This window comes from Panthera pardus, unplaced genomic scaffold (assembly GCF_024362965.1).
Source record: "Panthera pardus isolate Hobbes unplaced genomic scaffold, ASM2436296v1 HiC_scaffold_6, whole genome shotgun sequence".
Taxonomy (NCBI): domain Eukaryota; kingdom Metazoa; phylum Chordata; class Mammalia; order Carnivora; family Felidae; genus Panthera; species Panthera pardus.
Window position 1 is genome coordinate 3,906,885 of NW_026526991.1, and position 24,598 is coordinate 3,931,482.

General features: G+C 55.4%; 1 protein-coding gene across 4 annotated transcripts in view; it reads right to left on the bottom strand.

The window, feature by feature from the left end:
* The window catches only part of TCF20 (transcription factor 20), a 172,301-nt gene that overhangs the window by 95,826 nt on the left and 51,877 nt on the right, over positions 1-24,598 (bottom strand). For 2 of the 4 annotated variants that reach the window (XM_019447076.2, XM_019447073.2), the window contains exon 2: positions 14,882-14,932. In XM_019447076.2, coding sequence (XP_019302621.2) covers positions 14,882-14,887 — 6 coding nt within the window. In that variant the 5' untranslated portion in view covers positions 14,888-14,932. Of the gene's footprint in view, positions 1-6,804; positions 6,827-7,450; positions 7,779-14,881; positions 14,933-24,598 lie in introns of those variants that run through there. The other 2 variants (XM_053895589.1, XM_053895590.1) reach the window with 2 other exon arrangements.

The window sequence follows — 24,598 nt, forward strand, 5'->3', positions numbered from 1 at the left end:
GGGTGGTGAGAGAAAGGGAGGTCGCTAACCCGGGAAGATGGGGGGCCGGTAAAGCCACTTACCGAGAAGGGGACAGATGAAGGACAAAGAGCTTTCAAGGAATACGTGTTCAGTTTTGGACTTGGGAAGCTCAAGTTACCGGTAACACAGACAAGCAGTGGTGTCAAGCCGGAGCTGGAGGGTCGAGGAGAGACCTGGCTGAACTTATCAATCGGCTCACGGATAACCATGAGCACCTGGGGATATCCGAGAGCACCCAGGGAGAAGGCACACCAAAATACGAGGCTCCAGAGAACACCGACGGTCAAGCAGAAGGAGGGAGCCGCAGAGTGGGAAGGAACAGATGAGAGAAAAGCGGGTGGATGAGGAAGTAAGTGGTCCTCTTCTGAGAAGCTGCTTCTGACCTTTCAAGTTAGGGTTACACATCTTGGTAGAGCCCCTTGTACTCCCTTCATCAGGGCACGTCTGACGCCCCTGCTTCCGTGCCTTCTCTGCCAGGCGGTGTCTGAGACAGGGGAGTGTACTCTAAACCGGACACACTCAGTAGGAACCAGCCCTGCTCTAGTCCAGCGTCTTGACACAGCACGACGTTGGTGTCATGGACCGCTACCATTCACTGAGTAGCATCTATAGATAGTACGCCCCACCGTACACTTTGTCTATTTTCATTCCTTTTCCCAATAGCTCCGAGAAAGTATATTTCCATTTTACAGATGAAGAAACTGTGGCTAGGGCAAAATGCCCAAAGTCACTGCTAGTAAGTGACGGAGCCAGAGAGAAGACACACATCCTCTGTCACGTGCTCTGCTGCCTCCATAAAGTGCCCATCGTGTGGACTCTTTACAGCAGGAGTGCCCTCTCACATTCCTGCCAAAGGTATACAAAAGCTGCCCCCAGGTCACTGGCCCACCAGAGCGCTAAGTCAGGGAGATGCCAGGGAAGAATCCCTGCTCGTCAGGCACACAGAATAATCTCCAGGCTCCCAGAGGGTGCTTCTGAATGTAGAAGCAAAATCTCCCATGACACTAGGGTCTCAAGGTGGAAAAAAAAACAACAAAAAACAGGACTCCTAGGGCTTTTTAACTCTTTAATTTTAGAACTTAATTTAGCCACATTTCAGAAATTTCCCACTACTTCTATTTTTTTTTAATTTTTTTTAATGTTTTTTTTTTTTTTTTAATTTATTTTTGAAGGAGAGAGACAGAGCATGAGCAGGGGAGGGGCAGAGAGAGAGGGAGACGCAGAATCCGAAGCAGGCTCCAGGCTCCGAGCTGTCAGCACAGAGCCCGACGCAGGGCTCGAACCCACGAACCACGAGATCATGACCTGAGCCGAAGTCGGACGCTCAACCTACTGAGCCACCCAGGCGCCCCTCACTACTTCTAAAGGGCCTTACTCTAACTTCACAACTAATGCAGAACGTGGTGGCATCCTTTCCAGACCAAGACATGATCGGGATGAGATTACGTCTCGGTGGAGCCTGAGAAACCAATACTATGTATTTGTGTGAAAACTAACGATGGTACGATATTCTTTATTTTCCATACTCTGCTTTTGAGATAAATGTACTGTCTTTGCCCTGACTTAAATTCGGAACTACACAGGTTTTTTCCTAAGTGGGTACAATAATACCCAGAGGCTTCCTTTCTTTATCCACTCAGGAGCAACTGTTAACTATCAATCCTCTGGTGAGGGCATGGGCTACGGGGGAAAGAACACTAGCTTAGCTGGCAAAGAACAGGGTCGCAGCCTTGACTCTGTCCGTGTAAAGCATCAGCATCTCTCCAGAGCTATAAAGCCAAAGAGCTAGACTAGCTAATGTCTTAGGATTCTTTCAGGTCTCTATAGAATTCTACAATTAGAGAGCGTAGAAAGGGTGAGTGAAGGTACTAGGATGCGGCAGGCTGGCTGGGAAAGGCTGGCAGGACGAACCCTTCAGGCTACGATTAAGTGAACAGCCAGTCTGAACTGCACTCTTTCCTTCCCTGCCAGCGCTCCACCCCCCCCCCCCCCAACTGTGAGCTATCCTTGTCGCCCTCAACAGCCCCCCAACCCAAGTTCCACTCAGTCACTTGGGATCTGATGCAATACCTAGCAAAGTACCCTGTATACAGATGTCACTAATATCTGCTGGCTTCGTTGGAAGCTTTAACAAAATATGATGATTACAACACCCCCGATCCAATTTCCCAACAAAGAAACATAAACACAACTAAAGGATGTTTCTAATAATGCCTAGCACTCATCAATATAACACATCTCTACTTTTTTTTTTTTTTAATCAGAACAACTACCCTTTACAAAGGGTGATCATTTCTTTCTTTCCTACCCCTTACAGGATACCACTAATGATCCATCCTAAGTTCTTTTGAGCCAAGTCCCCATTCACAAAGCATGAAGATATAAACAGAGGAAAGATTTCCACCAACCCACTTCTATTCTTTGGATTAACGTCTCAAGATGCTCAGGGCTAAAGCAAATTATTTACTTTGTTTAATGCCATTTTCATCCATCCCACAGATCAAGTCCGACTGCCCTGCTGGCAAAAAAGGCTTCAGAAGAGGGGACATCTTCTACTCTCACTAGCACACCCTGAGTCACTATCATGTCTTTTTGTTCTCTTCGTAGCTATCACCTCCAGACATTCTTATTTAGTCAATGTTTACAGCCCAACTTCAGAGCAGTTTCCTTTTCTATTTTGCCCGCCACGGCATCTCCCATGCTTAGAAAAGTGTCTATAAATACCTGTTAATGAAAACTGGAACATACACAGAGGGCTTCAGTCCTCATTCAGGAATGTGATGTTCAAACATGGAAACCACCTTCCCATCAGGCTGGCATTCAAGTGTTCCAATGAACTTTCACTCTTTCCTACAGGACAGCTCTCATGTGCACATGACAATAAGGATATTTTCCCCTATAGCTAATGTTTTCTCTTTCTTAACTTCCCCACAATGAAGCATCAGATAACAAGCCACAGATAAACCAATAAGTCACTTTTTAGTTGATCTTCCTGCTGGGTTTCACACGTTACCTACAAAGCAAACACAGCTCTAACGCAGAAAGTACTGATTGTGTTTGTCACCATGAGAACCTTTTCACCCATACTGCAGGCATCACAGGTATTAAGAGGACTTTAAGCAGCCTAACTAATAATAAAAAAGCCATCCAGTCTAAGTACAATGTAACCAAATTATGCTCTATGAAAGCCTTGACTTCCTTATATTTCAAATGTGTAACTTTGGTGTACGGTTATACTCCAACATAAACAGGGTTTTTACTGTTTTTGCTTTATTTTGTTACTTTTACCTCCACAAAAAGAAAATGAACACACCAGAGTGAGAAACCCCAGACAGATCTAATGAGCACTAAGGTGCCTTGAATACAAGCACCCATGAGGAAGAGTGCTTAAGGCATATGGGGGACTGTCTTTTGTAACCGTATCTTTTGAGTCCCATCTGGTCAAACAGAGCGGTCACCACATAGTATGATTCCTGTGCGGTAGCACAGACCGGAAAAGAGACAGCCCCTTACCTGTGGTATCATTCTTTGAGCTGATACAAGAAGTTTCCAGCTCAAGATAGAATGGCAGAATTGGGAATGAAAGAGAGACTTTTTTTTTTTTTAATGTTTGAGAAAGAGAGTGCGAGAGGGGGAGGTACAGAAAAAGAGGGGGACAGAGGATCTGAAGCGGGCTCTGAGCTGACAGCAGCCAACCAGACACAGGGCTAGAACTCACGAACCATGAGATCATGACCTGAGCCGAAGTCAGACGCTCAACCGAGTCACCCAGGTGCCCAGAAAAAGAAATTTTTTACATTATATCTCAGGTACACTAATAAAATTGACTAGGTACAGGGAAAGTGAAAGTTTAGAAAACTCCCAGGGGGTCACTAAACCAGAGTCTGGTTTAGTGGCATGGTTGCAAAAATCATGCTTTCCACTACTCTGCCCAAGCCCAGATTTCCATTTTGTTATAACTTAAAAAAATAAATAATAAACAGGGGTACCTGGGTGTCTCAGTCAACTGAGCATCTGACTTCAGCTCAGGTTGTGATCTTGTGGTTCGTGGGTTTGAGCCCCACGTTGGGCTCGCTGCTGTCCGCCTGTCAGCACTTGAGCCTGCTCTGGATCCTCTGTCCCCCTCTCTCTCTGCCCCTCCCCTGCTTGTGCTCTCTGGTGCTCTCTCTCAAAAAATAAATAAGACGTTAAACAAACAAACAAACAAACAAACAAACAAAAGAATGGGCAAAGCATGAAGTATGGATTCCAAGGCCAATCCACCACCAGCTGATATGTGCCTTGAGCAGGCAAGGAGCTGTAACAGATCTAGTAAAGGCTTTGGAGCCAAGGGGAGGACAGTCACATCCGCTCTCTGACCCTCACTAGCCGTGACCTCTCAGGAAAAAAGAGAGCTCATTTACTTCTCAGGTCTGCTGGGTAGATTTTTACAAGACAAGTTGAAATACCTTGGACAGAACCTAGCACACTGGATTTAAAAAAACAACCAAAAAGCCCACTCAAATGTTAGCGTCCTTTCCTATCCATATGAAGAGCAAGCTACACTCACCAGAAGTCCAAGTTTAATTTCTTGGTCTAGACAGACATGATTTCAATTCCATTCCATTCCATTTCATGAAATTAAAAAAAAAAAGTATACCATGAAAAGGTTATGGAACCTAAAACCCATGTCTCCTAACATCCTGCTCCCTTGGCAACCTTCTCTCTCTCTCTCACACACACACACACAAATTAACTCTACAGAGTAAGAATTTTATAATAATCTTTTCCTTGTTAAGTGTAAGTTATAAGGCAGAAGTAAACACATGTGAGTACGAAAACTACTTATAACTTAAGTAGCCAGGATTTGTAAAATCCCACACCAAACACAAGGTCATATTTCAAATACCAACACAAAATAAATTATTTATTTTCAGAAACTCCAAATAATCTGTGTAGCCATGTAAAAGTGTCTGCCTATTGTGTGACAGGTGTGGTGTTAACACACGAGAAAAATTCTACCAGTCCATCTCCAGAGTCAACATTAGGAGCACACCTCCCAGTGCTGAGAAGACCCTTCGTGAATCTGTACAGACTGAATAAAAAAGTGACAGGGGACATATTACACCACTTCAGGCACATGTCCTTCCAGCATCACAGTACCAGAAATGTAAGACCAACAAGGCCAAGGCTGAGGATGGTCTAGAAGGGCTAAGTAGTCAAAAGCATGGCCTAAGGCTCTCACACACCATAAAATCAGTGAAACTAATTGGGGTTCTGCAGCATCTGAGAGGAAGCATCCGGCTACCATTAAGGAATAAATTGGGGATGCAAATAATTAGTGCACCCCCAGGTGACAGTTAATCCCACGAGCACGCCATCTCACAGGAGGTATTAGGGAATTCCTCTTTATCCCTACTCGGAGGGTACTGAGGTTGGAAATTTCAAAAATTAGCCAAATGCCAAACATCCCATCAAAGAATTTCAAGTAAGGTCCCTCCACAATCCCCTGCAGACACAGATCCTGGAATTCCTTCGAGCCAACCAACTTACACAGCCCCAAACACACCTGCATTCTCTACACCTCCAAGTAGTCAAACTTTCTCTGAAATCTTTCTCCTGATAACTTCTCTTTGCACAAAGACAAAAAAACATAAGGCATCTTCAGCACAGACTATAATACGACACACTTTGAGAAGCACAGAACAGAATCTGAGATTTGAAGAAAAATTATCATTGTAACCAAGTTTTATGCTCTGTTGCAGAAGGAAGAGGCTGGAAACTGAAAAGTGGGACAGGATCTTAAAGGCCAGGTAAGAAACATCCTGCATTTCTCAAGAAGGCTGCCTGTGACTTAAACAAAAGCACAAGATAGGAAACCAAAAACAAACCAAGAGGAAAAAAAAAAAAAAAACCAACAACAACCCAAAAACAACAACAATAAATAAAACCCTACCCAAAACCACTGTAGTGTTTGACCTGGAAGGGAGTCCTCATTTAACAGATAAGGAAATTGAAGGCTTGAGACGATAGGTAACTCGGCCAGGGTTACAGTTTATTTGGGAGCAAAGCTGGAAGGAGATTCCTGGTCTCCCAGGTCCGACTTCTGAGCAGCTTCTTATTCCACCATGTAAGACGTTCCGCTGCCACCCTAAGTAAGATGTTTTATGAAAGTCTTCACTGAGGCTGTTAACATAAGGGTCCAATTATCATTCAAAGATCTGCCTGTTAGATAATAGCTCGAAAATTCCATCCATTTTACAGCAGTTACCAGAGTCATCTAATCTTGGAGGGGGAGAAAAAGCAAAGAGGAAAAGGGGGGCGGGGGGGGGGGGGGGAAGTCCTAACGCTGATCTGTCCCCTAAGGGCAAACTCAAGGGACGCTTACAGACAGGCAGACAGCGCTAGCATCCACAACCACAAAAACAGACAATAATCCCCACCCACAGGCCCAGGAAAACGACCGCTCCTCGGCACCCCTCCCCACCCCCAACACACTAAATTCCACTCCCATCCCGGCGCAGGGGGGACATTCCACCTCCTGCCGCTGCCAGAGCGAGCTGGGCCGGATGGACCACTCTCCTGCCACCACCACTCCCCCGCCCCAAAAGAGACGAGGAGCTGCAGCCTCAGGCCCCCAAACGGGCGCTCCCTCGCACCCGGGACTACCGGATCAAACACCGGCCCCGCTCACCGCGGCGGGGGAGGCGGACAAAACCCCACGCAGGAAGTGTGTCCCGCGCTCCGCTCCCCGCCAACCCCCCCCCCCCCCGCGCCGGGACCTTGCACCCCGCCAGCCGGTACCTGTCCTCCGCCCCCAACAGGCGAGAAGCTGCTGCGTCCACATGGCTTCAGGTGTTCACATGGCAATAAACGGGCCCCCGTCCCTCCCGCGGCAGGGCGCGCTCCGACTCCCGGTGCCGCTCCCGTCCCAAGCCCAGCCCTCGCCCGCCGGCCTCGCCCCCAGCCGCCACCGAGAGGCGAGCGCCGCGGGACGCCGGGGGCTGCCAGGGGTCTCGGGGTGGGCGGCGCTGACCCCGCGAACCCCTGGGCGCCGCCCGCTCACACCCGCCGCCTTTGCACCCGAGGCCGCGACGAGCAGGTACCTTCCCGCGACACCCTCAGGCTGGGACGGGTGCCCAAGCCCTGCCGGACTCTCAGGCCAGACCGAGACCCCTCAGCGCCCAGATGCCAGGCCGGGCCCCTGCCCCTCCGCACCCGAAGGCCAGGCCAGGCCAGGCCGCTCCTCTCTGCGCTCCTCGGTCGGGCCAGGCAGGGACATTCCCCTCAGCACCCGGTGCCCTGGCCTCGGAGTCGAGGGGGCTCAGCACTCCCAGGTCGGCCGGGCCAGGACCTCTGCCCCCAGCCCCCGGGGCCGGACGCCCCGGCCTGGCCCCAGCCCCTCAGCCCTGCCCCCTGCCCCTCCCCCTCAGGCCCGGGCGGCGGTTACCTGCGGGAGCCCCCCGCCCGGTCCCTCGGCCTCGGCCGGGGGCGGGAGGGGAGGGAGCGGCGGCGGCGGCGGCGGCGGCGGCGGGCGGCGCTGCGCGAGGTGGGGGTGGGGGAGCCTCCGCCGCCTCCAGCTCGGGCGCCCGGGCCGGCGGCGGGGCGGGCCGGGGCCGTGGCCCCTCGAGCCTCGCTCCGGCCCGCGCGCTCGCTCCCCGGTCAGGCACGCCTCAGGGCGGGCTCCCCCGGCGGAGGCCGCGGCCGCCTCGCAGGGGCCGAAAGCGGCTCGGCTCCGGGTTTTTTCTCTCCATTCTCCCAACACACAGGAAATAACAGAGCGTCAGGTGACGGCGCGCGGCCAATGGGGAGGCTCCGGGCCGCGGCGCGCGGGCGGGCGGGAGGGCGCGCGGCGGGGCGGTGCGCGCGGCGGGGGCGGGGCGGCAGGGGGCGGGGCCGGCGGGTGCGCGCGTGCCCACCCGCGTGCGGCGGCGCCGAGGCCTGCGCGCGTGGGGCCGGGGCCACGGAGACCCCAGCCTGGCGGCTGGGGTCACGCGGGGTTCCCCCGAGGCAGCAGCCCGGCGCCGCGCGTGTAGCTCGCCGCTCGCACAGTGCCATCTTGGCCGGCGGCTCCGGGCCGTCCGGGGAGTGGCCGCGAGCCAACTTTCTGGGGAGTTGGTGGCCCGGAATCTCTCCCTGGGATTTCTGGAGTTCCCTAGAGCCTCCAACGCCTGAATCGCGCCTTTGGCATCCGAGGGAGCCCGCGGGCAAGGGCCTGGTCTCCTCCGGGCAACCTGCTTAGTGGGGCCGGGCACGGGGGCAGCTCCTGACCGCCAAGCGCCCTCGGCCCGGCAGGCCTGGTTCACTTGCCTCCTCCGCCCCTTAGCGCCGCGTGCCCTTGGATGAATGACTTAGGCTCTCTAGATAACAGATAACTTCCTCAGTTTCCTCCGCAAAAAAAGCGAGGCGCTGGGAGGCCCACCAACCTCGCATGTAAAATACATACTCACCGAGTGCCAGTTCCCCTTCGCCTGTGGCGGCATTAAAACGCTGCAACGCCTGGCTGGCTGGACCCAGGGTCCAGAATTAATTTGGAGATAAGGTGGACGATTTGCGGTGCCAAGGCCTCAGGCCGTTCCCAGTCTTCCTTTACAAACCTCATGTATGTTTTATGGAGCAAAGCAACGGCTTGGCTTTTTTTTTTTTTTTTTTTAAAGAAAATCTCAGTTGTAGAACCACCACTGAGATGTTTGTTTGTTCCCTGTGACCCACCGCTATCAAAAGAGAGGCGGCCAGTGGGGGTGAGATGTGTTTAGAGTGTTTGTGATCGTACTTCTGACTCACCCAGAGACCTGGCCAAATTCTCTTCTCACTCTGGGCCTCAGTTTCCCATTGGTATAATCAGAAGGAGGAGAGTTTGAACTAGATGTCCCTAATGTTGGCTGAAATTGCTGATTCTAAATTAAGCCCCCATCTGCCCTAGATGTTAGGGGAGTTATGTGGCTTCCTTTCCTTAAGCAACCCAACTTGAAAGTAAATTGGAATTGGAAGAGCGCTTTGGGCAGCAGGTGGAGGCTGATAGGAACCAGGTGTGGCCTGGGACCCAGATTTCAGTATATCTGAGGTGCAAAGCTCCCCTGGGCCTGGACCTACCCTTTCACCTCTAGCCTCACCTAGCCAGAAATGTAAAACGTTTTGCCTTGCCTTGGGCCACCCAAGGAGGGTCCCCGGCTGCAGCAATACCTGCCCCCCAGTGAAGGGATCAGAGGCAGGGCCTCAGTTGGTTCTGGCACCCCTAGGAGGATGTGGTCGGGGAAGGCAGTGATTTCTCCTGGCTTCTGTCCAGTTTCACAAAGTGGGGGCTGGCTCCGATGTGGGTCAGGGCTATTCTTGGAGACTTGATTCCCCAACACCTCCTGCATGCCAAGCGGGGTGTCCGGCTCTTCTGGGACAGAGCTGAAGAGGCTGCTAGGCCCTGCCCTCTGGCTGTTCCATTGTTCTGCGAGTTTCATTTTCAAATTCTTTGGCACTAAGACTTACTTAGAAGACGAGTGCTGGCTTCTGCTTGGGTCAGGGCTGCAGAGGGAAAGGATGGGGGGGGGGGGGACTCCCAGCACAGACCCATGTTTTCTGGACAACGTGGAAGGACGCAGGGGAGCTTTCTAAACACTGGGTGTTGGGGCACCCTCAGTTTCTTGAGAGAACTCATGAAGGGAAGCCCTTTTCCTTAGTCTCCTGCCCCATCACTCCTTCCTTCCCTTCCCCTCTTCCTCAGCTCACTCAGGTGCCAGACCAGGGGACTAAAACATGAATGTATGGTGATGAACTGTGCAGAGAGCCTCATTCAGAAGGGAGGGAATGCAGACAGAGGACTCTGAGTCCAGGATCTTGTTTGCTCCTGCCTCGAGTCCCATCCTGGGATGGACTCTCTAGCCCCCTCCCCACCCCCTTGGACCCTGCCAGAACACTGCCCAGCCAACCTCCACCTGGAAACTTCCCCAGTCCTAGGGCCAGGCCAGCCAGGACCTCTTCACCCCTGGTGGCCTGTCACTTTTCCTTTTAGAACCATTTGGAAAAAGAACGTGCGGGCATTATGGCCCACAGACACATAAGGGTTATTGCTCTCCGGCTGCGTGGCCTTAGACAAGCCACTTCACCTCTCTGAGCTCTGGTTTCCTCAGCTGTAAAATGGGGATAGTATGACCTCACTTATAAGGTATCATGGGAACCTAAAGAGATCTGCGTAAAGAAGTCAGTACAGGGCACCTGGGTGGCTCAGTCGGTTAAGCATCCGACTCTTGGTTTTGGCTCAGGTCATGATCTCACGGTTTCTTGGGTTTGAGGCCCGCACCGGGCTCTGTGCTGACAGCGTGGAGCCTGCTTGGGATTCTGCCTCCCATTCTCTCTGCCCTTCCCCCACTTGCCCTGTCTCTGTCTCAAAATAAATAAACTTAAAAAGAGAGAGAGAGAGACAATTCAGTACAATACCAGGCACGTATTAACTACACTTCTATGATATGGCCACAATATGACACATGAGCAGACTGAGGCTCAGAAAGGGCAAGTGACTGCCCAAGACCCCACAGTGGCCGGAGCCCAATAACTGGGGATCCCCTCTTTGACCACGTTAGGGTACGTCTATTGTTCTCTCCTGTCTCATCTAGAGAATCATGTTTTTCCTACCACTTTAAGGAAAGGACAGTAGATCGGTTTTTTTTTTTTTTCTCTTCTCTCCTAATCTACTCAAAAAATACTTATTGAACTGAATCAGTGGTTTCAATTCCAGAAGCAAAATTAATCCTTTCCCTCCTCCTCCAGCGCGGAGATGGCTTTTGGAAACCCTGTGTCACTCCCTTTATTACAAACTCTTCTGCCCTCCTCCAGGCGCCTGGGCCACTCCGGGATTACAAATGGAGCCTTCTGCCTCTAGGTCACTGATTCCGCTACCGTCTGTCAGCACGGATTGATTGAGGAGACTGGCCTGCTCGGCAGATCAGTGACTTGTGCGAAGTGAGCCGGGTGTCAGTGCCTTCAGCGGCAGGCGGATGGCCTTCCCCTCCCTCTCTGGCTCTGAGGCACCCTCACCTTTATCCTTCACCGGTCCCCAGCTCTCCTTCCTCTCTGGAGGTCCCTCCTGCTAACTCTAGCACACCAAGTGGGAAGCCTGGAATGCCGGCTCACGGACCTCCAGGAGACAGCAGTTTGCAAAAGCCTCGGGTTAACAGAGTGAGAAACCCCCCACAGCGTCCTGGCGGGGGGGGGGGGGGGGGTCCCAAACCAGGCACAAAACAGCAGGAGTGGACAGATCCTTTGTGGACATGCCTTCATTGCACACAGAGCAGTTGGCTGTGTGCTAGGCTGTTAAGTCCTGATAGAGGGAGGGAGGGGCTCAGAGCAAGTCGTTCTGGGACAAGGGCAGGGCAGGCTCTAAGGCTAAGGGGATAGGAAAAGCTCCAAACGGGGCCAGGGCATGCGAACACACATCAGTGTGTGCGCGGCCACCTGCTGTTCCCAGGAGGGCCTTGCCCAGCGCAGGCACAAGGGAAGGAGCTAGGAGGATGCAGAGGTGGGCGAGGGTGGATTCCTACAGGGTGTTTCACAGGGTCTCACGGTGACCTCTGCTTAGGAGGTGCACCCCTCAATCCTCCCCTCCACCCCAGCCCTCCAGGATCAAAGCTGTGGCCCCCTCCTCAGCTCCCACTGGTCGCGTGGCGCCGTTTGTGACTGTACCCATCTCTCCCACAGGGCTGTGCATATCTGCAGGGCAGGGACAGCCTATGGAGGGCAGGGCACCATATCCATAAAAATGGTAACGATAATCACAGCCCAGAGGGACCCAAGCTTACTGGGAACAGGCACTGTGAGTTCAGGTTGGTATTGTTATCACCACCGTTACAGAGAGGGCCAGAGAGATTCACTGGTCCCAAGTCACGTAGCTTGGAAGAGGCCGAGCTGGGATAGGAGCCCAGGTCTTTAGAGGCTGCACTCTTAACCACCAAGCTTCCCAGCATTTGAAAAACACTGGATGGGTGCAGACTCGGGTGTAGAGTCCCAAAGTCTACAGGCGGATAGGGAAAGAGATGTGAGAGGGTCTACCGGGTCGGCACCAGTCTTTCCCCATAGTGACACGCCAAAGCCCCGGAGCCGGGACAGTCTGCAGGCGATGGGCTCTCAGACCCCACACCCAGAAGATCGCGGCGCGCCCAAGGAGCAGCTGCTGTGCAGCAACTCCCTCCTCCCACAGGTGAGCAGAGAGAAAACACCGGAGGAGACACAGCTGTGCCACTGGAGGCCCCCTGCAGCCTGGCCACAGGGGAGATCACCCCTCCCACTTGGCACTTCTTTCCCTAGTGGCTCTGCTCTCCCTGGGCAGCCCCTGGCATGACGGCCTAGCACAGGTCACTGAACTAGGGGCCCAGCCTGGTCTCAACAACGTACGTCCTTCAGGAAATCATCCAATGGCTCAGCATCTCCATCTCCCCCTCTGGAAATCGGAATGGGTGGGAGGAGGCGCTGAGTGGTCTGCCTGCCTCCGGGGAGTCGGGTCCCTTCACCTGGGCAACCCCATTCACTCCTCCAAACAGCCTTATGAGGCAGGGACTGTTATCTTCATTGTACAGAGCAGGAAATGGACACGCAGAGATGTTAAGAGATTTGCCTGCGGTCACACAGCTAGCAAGCAACAGAGCTGGAATCTGAACGCAGCCTTCTGGCTCCCCTGAGTCACTTCCAGCACCACAAAGAGTTAAAGCAAGATGAAATGATCTGGCAACGGTAGTGACACAAGTGTTCTAAGCACTGCACCTGCATTAACTTGCTTAACCCTTACAACAGCCCTACGGTGTGGATACTGTCACCTTGTTTGGCAGATGAGGAAACTGAGGCACACAGCAGCTAGGAAGGGGCAGGGCTGCAATCAACGCAGGCAGGTTGGGCCGCAGAGCCCCTGCAATCGCTTTATCACATGGTAACAATAGGGAGGTTCCTTTCCATTGGGATTATTTCTGCTTGAAAAGCTCAAGACTTTTAGCCTCATCACTGCTGGGCTCCACAGGAAGGCAGTGCCACATGCTGAGGCATGCTGGGAAAGGACTTTGTTCCATCCTGTTTTGTTGACATGCTCTTCATTTTAAGCCTGAAGCCCAAGCTTGCTGCAAAGAATTCAAACTGCGGAGAAAAACGCAGCCATGGTTCGGCCACGACTTCCTGAGCCCCCAGTGTTCGCTGTGCTTGGGGCTCTATGTGTGTCCTCACGTTTAACCTTCACCATGCCCGAACAGCCCCCACCTCACAGCTGAAGAAACTGAAGTCCAGAGTTGCTAACAAGATGCCCAAAGGCACACAGCCTCCAAGCGGAAGATCTGGGACTTGAGAGTCCTGGCTCTTCTGACCACGTGGGCTGTGCCCCCATGGGAGCAAGGAGGTGCTGTCTTGTTTGCTGGGCTTTGACAGAAATGCTTCCATTCATCTTCTGGCACAGGCCAGTCCCCTCCGTGTCACAATCCCTTGGCCACTGGGAAGGCACCAGGACACAGGTGTAGGGAGACATAGCTAGGTGCTGCCTTCTGTGTTGGGGAAACTGAGAAAATGTGGACATGGATGCACCCCTACCCTGCCCCGTCTCCATCTCTCCCTCCAGTGACTCGGGAATGACTGGCCTGCAACCAGGAGGATTGTCTTCTGGAAGCAGTGATGTCGTGTGAGATTCCCTGTCTCTGCCCTGCGCTCCCTGCTGGCTCTGGAGGACGAGGGACAAGGCACATGTGTGGTTCCGGAGAAACGGAAAACAGCAGTCGATGGTTTCTCCCAACTCCCAACCGGTCCTTTTGACTGTAGCCTCTGTTCCCGGCCCCCCCCCCCCCCCCGGCCCCATCCCTGCAGCAGACTCATTACAGTGACCCAAAGCCAGCTTCGACCCTCCTGCCCCTGGCTCAAAAAGTTTTCAAAGGGTCCCAAGTGGCTTCAGAATCCTAGTCGATTCTCATTCACCTCGAACGCAGAGCCCTTGTTTGGCCCCAGCTCACTTCTCCAACCCTCCCTCTCACATGTCCTGTTCTGCCTCTTTGCTAAACCAAGTGAGTTGTGTTCCTGCCACGTGCCTCTGCTCCCCAGAGCAGGAAGCCCTTCCTTCTTGCCTAGAGACCGAAAGTACGACCTCTTTCAAGACTCACTCAAGGGCCACCACCTCCACGAAGCCTTACCTTAATACTCATCAGAAATTCCCCCCAGAAGCATTCACTGAGTCCAAGGGCCCTTGTTGTCATGGGGCTGAGTCCCACCATGGGGCCATTCGAGAGAACGAGTCAACACATAAACAATCCTTTGGTAAAGGTGAGGTGCCCGTTAGTAAGAATGCATGGCAGGTGCACAGAGGGTGTATTATGGGACCCTGGGCACTGGGGATCCAGGGTATTTGAGGTGAGACCTGAAAGATAAGAAGGAGCCATAGGCCGAGGCTGGAAGTGCGGTCCAGGCAGCAGGCACAGCACAGGCAAAGGTCTTGAGGCAGGAGGGAGCAAGTGGATGTTCAGGAAGGGGAAAAAGGCCAATGCAATTTAAGTGAAACGAGAAAGCTAGAGCTGCAGCTGGAAGGAGACTGTGCCGGCCACGAGAGGCACGGGGACTTCATCCCAAGGCAAAAGGGGGAGCCACTGAAGGATTCCGAACAGAGGAAACAGCCAACATCTCATTTATAAATGATCCTGCCAGAGGCCCCGTGGATGTGCATCTTCCGAAAAATGCATACTTCTTCTGCGTCCGGCCACCCCTGAACCTCGGGGCATCCGGTCAGGTGGGTATGGAGCCTTCAAATCCTTCCTCCCGGACTGAGCTCTCGAGGGTAGGGCAGACCTCTGGTTATCCCACACTCATCCCCAGCACATGCAACTGCTCCAAAAACATTTGTGGAACAAACCAACAACAGACAGAACAAAACACTTACCAGCATTTCCCCTGGAAGGGGCCAGGCTGCCTGAGGGGCCTTCCACGTTCTCTGGAAATCACAAAATTCAAGGGGTTTAGTGAGGCCACTACTCATGGAGCCCTTGAGAGCAGGGCCAGCATCCCACTGATGTCGGTCGGCATCCAGCATGCATGGCATGGCTCGGGCATCTGCCCGTGACCGTCTCACGAAATGACCAGAAACAGAACCGAAAGATCTCGACGGCTGTAAGGTGCTTTTGAGCTTGCAAACTACATCTCACAGGAGCAGTCTCACAGGGGGTCAACCCTCTCCGGGAGGGTGTATGGTTACTGCCCCCTTTTACAGATGAGGAAACTGAGGCCCAGGAAAGGAAGGGACCCTGGCAAACTGTGCCAAGGCCGAGTCTAGAACCTGACAACAATCAGGCTGCTTATGGCCCCGTGGGGGTAAGAAAGCTCTCCAGAAATTTCTTTTAAACGTGTTTCCAAATGACATATTTCATCAGGATGTCTGTCACGCCAGCAGTGGGAGCCAACACACCAGTTCTCGCAGGCCGCTCCGACTACACGTCAGATCCACACACACAGCCCCAGGCCCTGAGGCTGGCAGCTTAGCCCAGAGCACAGGAGGGGCCTGTGTGATGAATCCTTGGCTCCCCGGGCTTGGTGCTGGCACAGAGCAGGTGCTCAGCAAACTGAGCGTCTGAGGGGGCATCTGCACTGGTTTGAGGGGATAACAATAGAGAACATTCCTACAGCTCTCCTGTGGGCACCGAGCTGAGTTACCGCATTAACTCAGGTCACCCTCACGGAGTATGACAATCATCCCCATTTACAGGTAAGGAAACTCGAGGCTCAAAGCAATAAATGATTAGCCTGCGATCACACAGCCAGGGAGCGACAGAGCCAGGATCTGAACCCGCGCAGAGCCCTTAACCCCATGCCCTGAGTGGAGGTGGGCAGGGCAGGAGGATGGGCATTCCTCAAGGGCTGGGACCATGTGGGGCGCCCCTCCCCCGCACCTGGGATGACCATTAGTCCCATCCCCATAGATCCTGTGTGGGCAAGAAATGACAAGCTGACAGGTAACCGCCTTGTCACCGCCTTGTCTTTGTCTCTCCAATCTCTCTCCCCTAGTGGTCTCTGGGCTCCCTTTACCTGTCCTGCCTCGTCCGGGCTCCCTGCATTATAATCCGCCTCGGTTCCTTTTCGGTAGTAGGCGTGATGTAAAAAGAAAGGGGAAGCGGAAGACAATGCAGCCTTGGGCAAGCTCTCTAAGCTCTCGGAGCCTCAGCTTCTCCACCTGCAGAACGGGGTCATGACATCGCCCGCCACGGAGGGCTGTCCACACGGTGCTCAATCAATGACCTTGCACCTGAGGGCTGTTTCCACCTCTCTGGCCTCAGGTGCCCCGTGAGGTGAAACTGCGGGCCCAGGGAGCGAGCAGGCTCGGGTAGTAAGGTGCCCTCCAGCACCCAGCACCCAGCAAAGAGCACAGTGGAACAAGGGGTGAGCCGATGGTCCGACTCCAGAGCTCCCACCGAGGAGACGGTGTCAATGAACCCCTTGGGTGTCCCCTGGCAGCTCAGCCGCACACAGCCAGGTGTGGGCCAGATGTGGTTTCCCAGCCCCGTATGTCACACTTCGGGGGCATCCCCCCAACGCAGCACCTGTCGCATGGTGTCGGGGCCTGCCCCGCCGGATGCTCTCAGCCCCCTACCCCAGGCCGGGTGAGCTGTGTGGGTGGGGGCAGGAGGAGCAATGGGAAAGGCTAGGCACCGTGGCTGACTGCAGAATAGAAGGGAAGATGGCGCCCTTTCTGGAAAATTCAATGGGCAGCCGATGCTGCCCAAGTCCCAATCCGCATGGAGGCCATCCAAAAAAAGCCCGAGACAAGAGAATCAAAGCCCCTGATAGCAGGTGGGGACCTGAGAGGTGAGTAAGCCCAAGCCCGCATCATACAGATGGGGAAACTGAGGCCTGAGGTGGGGCCATGGCTTGCTCGAGGCCCCACAGTGTGTTGGAGGCTCTGCCATGAGGGGGCCCAGCCCCGGGTGGCTCATTGGCCGTGGCGAGTGGGCCCTTTGCTGGTCTTCACGCCCCAGCCATCCGATCCCCTCTGGTCTTGCCCACACTGCCAAGCATGCCAGTTTAGCCTCACCCAGAAAACACCAACCCTCATGCTCCCCCCCGTAGGCTTTTGGCTTCTTGGGTGCCCCACCCCCCTCCCCACACTCCCCTCGCATGTTGGGCAGAGTTGGGGAGACTTATTCAATAAGCCACCGCATAGTTACGCAATTAAAACATCCCACCTAACTCCCAGTAAGTGCACATAAATGTTAACTATTATTACCAGGCACGATTACCAGCCATTTTACAGCTAGGGAAACTGAGGCTCGGAGGGACTGAGTGGCCCATAGATACGAGGTGCTAGAGCCTTCACTCTCCTGGGTTGACTTTTCTTTTAGCTAATGGTTACTGAGTGCCCCTGGGAGCCAGGCTCTGGGCTGCCTGCTTTGTGAGATTTATCTTACACAATCCTCACCCTAGCCCTGTGATTTAAGAACTGTGATCACCCTGGGGCGCCTGGGTGGCTCGGTCGGTTAAGCGTCCGACTTTGGGTCAGGTCATGATCTCACCGGTTGTGAGTTTGAGCCCCGCATCTGGCTCTGTGATGACAGTTCAGAGCCTGGAGCCTGCTTCGGATTCTGTGTCTCCTTCTCTCTCTGTTCCTCCCCCACTCATGCTCTGTCTCTCTGTCTCTCAAAAACACATAAACGTTAAGAAGAAAAAAAATTTTTAAAAGAACTGGGATCACTCTAAGAAACTGAGGCTCAGAGAGGGCAGTCGACTTGGCTGAGGCCACACAGCTGGTAAATGGCAGAGCCACAGTGATCTCAGACAGCCTGCCTCTGGTTGTACCGCCATCTCCCTTGGGGCAGATTGAAGGGAGTAGCCACCCTGGCCTCTTGCAGGGGCTTCCAGTCACCTCAGGGTCCCAGGCTGGACAGCCTGCTCCAGGAACTCTCACCCAAGTCAGAGACCAGGCGTCCATTCTACTTCCCCGGCAATGTCGGCCCTAACTCACAGCGGGGCCTGGGCCAGTCCTGGACCCCCGGAGTCCTGAAACTTCAAATTAGGAGAAGACCCAGGCCAGTCCTTAAATTCAAATATGGGACTGTCTGCGAATCCCAACACCACAAGACCAGCCTGAGAAGCCTGACTTGAGAGCAGCTAAAACAAGCCTGCTTTCCAGGATCCTAGAGAACTGTCCGACGTCCTAAGCCATGAATGCCTCCAGGAAGTCAAGTTTGCAGTGATCCAGATGTCTGCGTCAAACCTGCCCACTCTGTCATCAACTCCGCTTCCTCCCTTCCTCTAGAACTGGTTCCCACTGCCAAGGGGAATGGGCCTTGTCTCCCCCTAACCTTCCCTGAGCTTCGGCCACACCAGGTGACCCCCCTTTTACCCCTGGAAGCTCCGTGCCTGCTCTTCCTCTGGTGACACCCCCTCCCCCGCCTCAGCTTGGCAAAGTCCTACTCATTCTTCAAGGCCTTCAAATACCACCTCCTCCTTGAAGCCCCTTTCAACTGTCCTGTGAGAATTCACCGGGGTACCCCACGGAGAACACTTCTCACTGCGCCTCTGGGTTGCTGGGACAGCCAGCTCCCTCATAACCACAGCTGCCACTAGTTGAACACCTGCTGTGGGCAGGTGCTGCGCCTGCAGTCTCTTAGTCCCCAGACAAGTGTGCAGCTAGAGGTTACGGCCCCCAGGGCACCGCCTTTTAAAACTGCAGCTCTGAGGGACTAAGTGACTTGCCCAAGGTCACACAGACAGGAAGCGGCCAGGGAAGACTGCCACTCAGAACCGTCTGACTCCAGGGACGCCTGGGTGGCTCAGGCACTTAAACACCTAACTCGATCTCAGCTCAAGTCTTGATCTCAGAGTCGTGAGTTCAAGCCCCGCGCTGGGCTCCGTGCTGGGCGCGGAACACTCAGAACTGTCTGACTCCAGAGCTCCCGGGATTCCTGAGACTGGGGGCATCCAGAGCACCCCCCACCCCGCCCACCCCAGAGAGGGCCTGCTATGCTTCTCCCATCTCTACATGCCAGAAGGGTGCCGGCTTCGAGGGCAGTCTCCGTGAACCTGGGATGGGTGAAGGGAGCTGACCGGCCGGGTGGCCCTCGCTCTGGCTCCCCACCTGGTGCTCTCCGCACCCCCTGGCCAGGGGAGGGTCTCAAGCCCAGACCTGGAACGGCCCCAGCATCTTGGCCTTGGGGAGAGCCTATCCACTCTTCCTGCCTTTTCCATCTGGCAAAGGAAGCTCCGTGCGAAGGCCAAGCGGGCAGCTGCTCCACGGTCTCTGCAGCGCTTCCTGGCTCCCCTGTGGAGGTTGGCTTGTGCGCCCAGGACCTGAAGGAAATGCCAGGGTAGATAAACGAGCCCACCACCAGTTTTAGAAGGGACATTATTTAGCCACATGAGACTCTGCAGCTCAGGGCGGACAGAGCTCACCGGCATGGCTGCGATTTGCCCTCACGTGTCAGGCTCCACGGGGAAAAATTCTCTTTGGACGGGTTTGCCCGAAGGAAGTGAGCCCATCACCACTCCCAGGGTGTGAGGCAGGGTGCCTGTTCCTGGTGGCCTACTTTCCTGGGGGATTTGTGGGTCTGGATCTGCTCCCCTGGCCTCCAGGCAAAACTCTGTCTGTGCTCAGCTCTGGGCAGGTGCTAGGAACACTTGGAGCATGCCCTGAAAGTCCCTGTACCCAAGGGCCTCACAGTGACCACGAGCGGGGGCCGGGGGGGGGGGGGGGTGGGCACGGCACAGGCCCCCAGCCCATCCAAGTGGAGGGCAGGGGGAGGTAAAGGGAGTCCGGAAGGACTTAACCAGGCAGAAGAGGAGGAACCAGCTCCCAGGGAAGGAGGACTAGTACGAGGGGCACAGCCCGAGGCCTAGTGTGTGACAGGCTGCACCCAGCTGGCCACACAGCCTTTCCCTGACCCTCTGTCTGAGAAGGGATCCTGCCTCCACTTCTCAGCTCTGAACCCTCCGTTCCTGCTGGGACCTGAGCGGTGGCCTGACCCTGTAGATCCCACCCCGTGTGCTCTCTGCAGATCTGCTCCAAAGACTGACCACCTGTATGCATGCTACTGTGCCTGCCTGAGCCCTGTTGCAGCCCAGGGCTTTAAAGCTTCCGGGCCAGGTCAAGTTCAAGCTCCCTGCCCTCATGGGCCCGTCAGAAGAGTCACGGTCCTGGGACACTTTGCCAATACCAGCCTGGCCACAGAACCCTTTGCCAGCCCGGCCTTGTATCTCTGAAGCCCCGTCTCAGCCTCGGTGCCAGGCCCCCGGTCTCCAGGCAGCCTCAGGAAGCAGCTGTGGGCAGAATTAGCCTTCTGAGACCTCGGGCTGCCCAGGCGAAGAGAATGATGGGACTGCGACCCTCGCCGGGGACAGAGACCTCGCAGGGAGATGGCCAAGATGGGGCAATGGCTGGGGGTCGGAAGAGCAGCCTGGGCATCCCGCAGAGTGAGGAGGGGGCTGCCATGCCAGGGAGGAGGGAGGACCAGCCCCTCCCTGCCATGCTGGCCTGTCTGTCTCCAGCATTTCACTGTAAAAATAAATGGAAGAAGCACACGCCAGACAGAAAAAAGGGAAGGGAAAAAAAAAACCAACACCCCCAACCGCCCCACATGGGCTCCCTCGGCGGGTCTGGGCCAAGGCCTTGGCCTGGGTTACTTGCTGCTGCTTTTCCCGGGAAGCTGCTGGTGCCGAATTTGCATTTACCACAAACAGAGACAACACAATGTCATAATCCTTCTCCTGTCATTCTCCCCTCTCTTCCTCCTCCCACCTCAGACACACACACGCTAACACAAAATGACGGCTCCCTCGACAGCCTGAATGAGCAAAGCCCTCGATCTGCCTCTTAATTGTTGGCGTTTCTCTCTGGCCCGCGCGCTGCGCTCGGTGCCCATCGCCCAACTTGCAGCAGACCACCCACTGCCCCCTCCTTTGTCCCGAATCACCGCTGACAAATGGCCTGCTGGAGGTGGAAGAATATGCCTGGAAATAATGGGGGGGGGGGGGAGAAGCCAGCCCCTGCGCCCCGCCGCCTCTGCACCCTCTCCCTGCTGGGGTCCTGGCCGCGGAAGCTGGCTGGACTCGAGGGGACAAGGGGCAGTGATGGTGACTCGGCCCCTGGGACTCTGACCCAGGGCCCTGCCCTTCACGCCCCTGCTGCTGCCCGGCCGCCCGCGCTCTCCCAGGGCAGCCCCCTCCCGCCCCTCCTCTCCCGGCCACCCTCCTGGGCACTGCTCCGAACATCCCCCGCGCTCCCCTCCCTCCATCGCTCTTTATGGCAGTTTCAAAGCTGCAGCCGCCACTCGAGCAGCTGCGGCCTTTGATGGGGACAAGGCAGGGAAGGCGGCCCGGGAGGCCCCTGCCCGCCCTGCCCTGGCCCGGCCCGGCCCTGCCCGCCCCCGCCCGCCCCCCGGGAGCCTCGGGCCGGGCCGCGCGGCGCGGCGGAGCGCCCAGCGGGCACGCCTCGCGCACCAGAGCAAACTTTCACGACCGGAGGGAGAGCACCGCGCACGCCCGCTACCTTTGCAGCAGCATCCTTCCTGGCACTTGCCCCAGACCCTCCGACAGACCGGCGGGGAGGAAAGCAACTCCCAAGCCCCAAGCCGAGGCTGGGGAGGAGGGGAGAGGGAAAAAGGAGAAGGAAAAGGAAAAGGGGGGCAGTTTCTCGTCTTTCAGCCTCCTCGCGGCTCCTCCTGCCCGAGCCGGCAAGTGAAGTCACAGGGCTGGGGCGGTGACATCAGCTGAGCCTCTGACATCACGGCCCCTGCCGGATCTCACCTCTGCAGGGTGGAGATGGAAGAGCAGCAGGGAGGAGGGGATGGATGGAGGAGGGAGGGGAGCACCGATCCTTCCTTCACCCTCAACTGCGGAGAGCGTGTGCCAGCGTGGGGGGGGGGGGGAGGGGAGGGGAGGGGAGGGGGGCGGCTCATCTCTGAAGAATATGTTTTATCTCTATAGATAGGGGCGATTATGTGTCTATTTATAATTGGCCCCAGAGTGAATGGCTTAAAAGGGGCGACCGCCCACCAAAGGCAAGAATCACAGCTCTCCGCTCTTCTTGGAGCCACGGGGTAAAGGCCAGCGTGACCGCTCACAGGCCGGGGACTCAACAACCCCTCAGGCAGTGATCACGAAGACCAGGGGAGGCTCAGAGAGGGAAGGGTCTCCCTGAGGCTGCACAGCAGGAAAATGAGCTGGGATTTGAGCGGGCAAAGGCACTAGAAGGTGGGAAAGGGTTGGTCCGGGCCAGTATAAGGGGTCCAGAGCCTGAAGGGCCAGCCAGGCAGCTTCAGGGATTTCTGACGCCTTCACCAGCTGCAGGAATGAGGCTTTGGGTCTGATGATTCAACCCAGGCCACACCCCACAAAGGTGGGCTTCAGAAGGGGGAGGCAGGCAGGCTGGAGCGGTCCCAATCACCCAAGTCCCATTGTGGGGGGGTGGGGGGGAGGGGGGGCGGCAGCAGCAGGGGGTCTGCCCCAGGCTGAGCAAGCACCGGGCCCTCATACTCCTCTTTTATTCCCTGGCACCGCTTGAGAAGTAGGTACCCAAACCCCACCCACATCAGGATGGAGAAACCGAGGCCCAAGATGTGATACGACAAAACAGGGACCCAGGTGTCCAGTACCTGGACTCCAGACATGGCCAGAGCCCCGGCCCCGCAATGCCCTTGGCCTGAGCCTCCTATGCTACGACTGCTTAGCCTATCCCCAGCCCGGCAGGGTCTCCCTGGTCCTATGCCCACCGCCTTTGAGAAAACCACGGTTGCTCCAGCCTCTGCCCTCAGATGGGAGGGAGCGTAGCCCGCTCTGCTGTGCTCCCTTCGGCCTGAGACCCTAGGCCAGCCCAGGGCCCCTCCAGGCCCCAGCGTGGACGGCACCCTCTTCCTGGCACCACGGGGTATGTGGGCTGCTGACCACTGACACACCGTCTGAGCTTCTAGACCTGACAGTTGGTGAGAGCCCACTAAGCACCAGGCTCTGGTTTCTCACTTCGTCTTTTCCACGTGCAGGATGTCAGGGTTACAGGGTTACAGGCCAGGACACAGGGCTCCTCCACTGTCTGCAAAGTACTTCCATTTCTCTCAGGCTTTCACCAAAGCCCAGAGCTGATGCTCCCATCTCAGGCCTCCTGCCACGCTTCTGCACCAAGCCCATTCCCCAACCAACACCCAACATGGTGCAGAATCCACACAAGGCACTCAGCAAGCCCTTGTAGTAAAAGGACTCTACTCACAAAAGACGGGTGTGCAACTCCCGACACCGACCAGGACGCCCAGAACAAACACCTTCCTTCCAGGCTCTCTCGTGCCTCCAGGCCTTTGCCCGTGCTGTTCCCTCTGCCTGGAATACCTTCTCGGCCCAGCCCCACCCCTTCCCTGGTAACACGGGCATCTCAGCTGAGACATCACTTCCTCTGCGAAGCACTTCCTGACCCTCAAGTCCAAGTTCGATGCTGCTCTCCGCGTCCTTCCCCCCCCCCCCCCACCGCTCCCACTCACGGTGTCCGGGCCCGGCAAGAAGTGGTGGAAAGGGATGGGGGTTCTGACAGAACTGCTGGCCTCACACCCCAGCTCTCTGGCTGCCCACTGTGTGGCCTTGGACAAGTGACTTGACCCCCATAAGTCTGTTTCCTCCTCTGTGAAGTGGGGGACAATCCCTACAGTGCTGTTACGGGGTCTCGGCACAGTCCAGACCCTCACCGGACCCCAGGAGAATTGTTCCTGCTCTTTCATCCGCCTGCCTCCCCAGCTGGGCCGCTAGATCAGCCAAGGACATGGGTCAGTCTTGTCTTCTGAGCCCCAGCACAGTGCCCGCACTGAGGAACCTAGGCAAGGTTGGTTGAAACAGCGGATTGGAGAATTTTAATTCAGTTCAGCAGGCACCTACATCAGGCTGTCTGGTTTTAAATCTTGGCCCCACCACTTCCTTCCTGTGTGATCTTGGGCAAGTTACTTAACTTCTCTGAGCCTTATATGCCCCACCTGTAAAATGGGGATAAGAATAGAATCTACCTTATAAGGTCGTTGTAAGATTACACGCAAGAGGGGATGTAAAACAGCACAGGCTCTTAAAGCAGGAGCCAGGCTTGTGTTAGCTGCCATCATTTACCTGATCGGGGCCTGCAAGGTACCACAGGGGACAGAGAGAAGTTAGAGATGCGGTGGGACAGTGGGAAGGAAGTGGGCTTTAGAGGAACAGAGGCTGGGCTCCCGCACAATCTCACTGAGCCTCAGTTTCCCACTCCTGAAGCAGGGTAGCCCTCCTTACTTTGCTGAGCGTTCCAGTGGGTACCTGCAAACAACGGATATGAAAGTGTGTAGCACAGGGTCGGGCACTTAGGAGAGAAGCAATAAACGTGGGTTCCCTTCAGTCTCCTCAAAGCGTGGACACCCAAGCACAGTCACTCAGTAACTGTTCACGAACATCCCGACACGGGTGAAGTGTGATCACAAGCCACAAAGCAGCTTACAAGGAAGGGCAGCTGGGAGGGGACAACAGGAAAGGCTCCCGGGAGGAGCAGGTGTGTGAGCCGGGTCAAGAAGCATCTCCAGGGAAGGGAAGAGGGAGCAAAGGCAAAGGCAGAAGAGTTGGGGCACACAACCCCCCAGAAGCAAGGCACATTTCTGAGGCAGCAACCTGCACCACC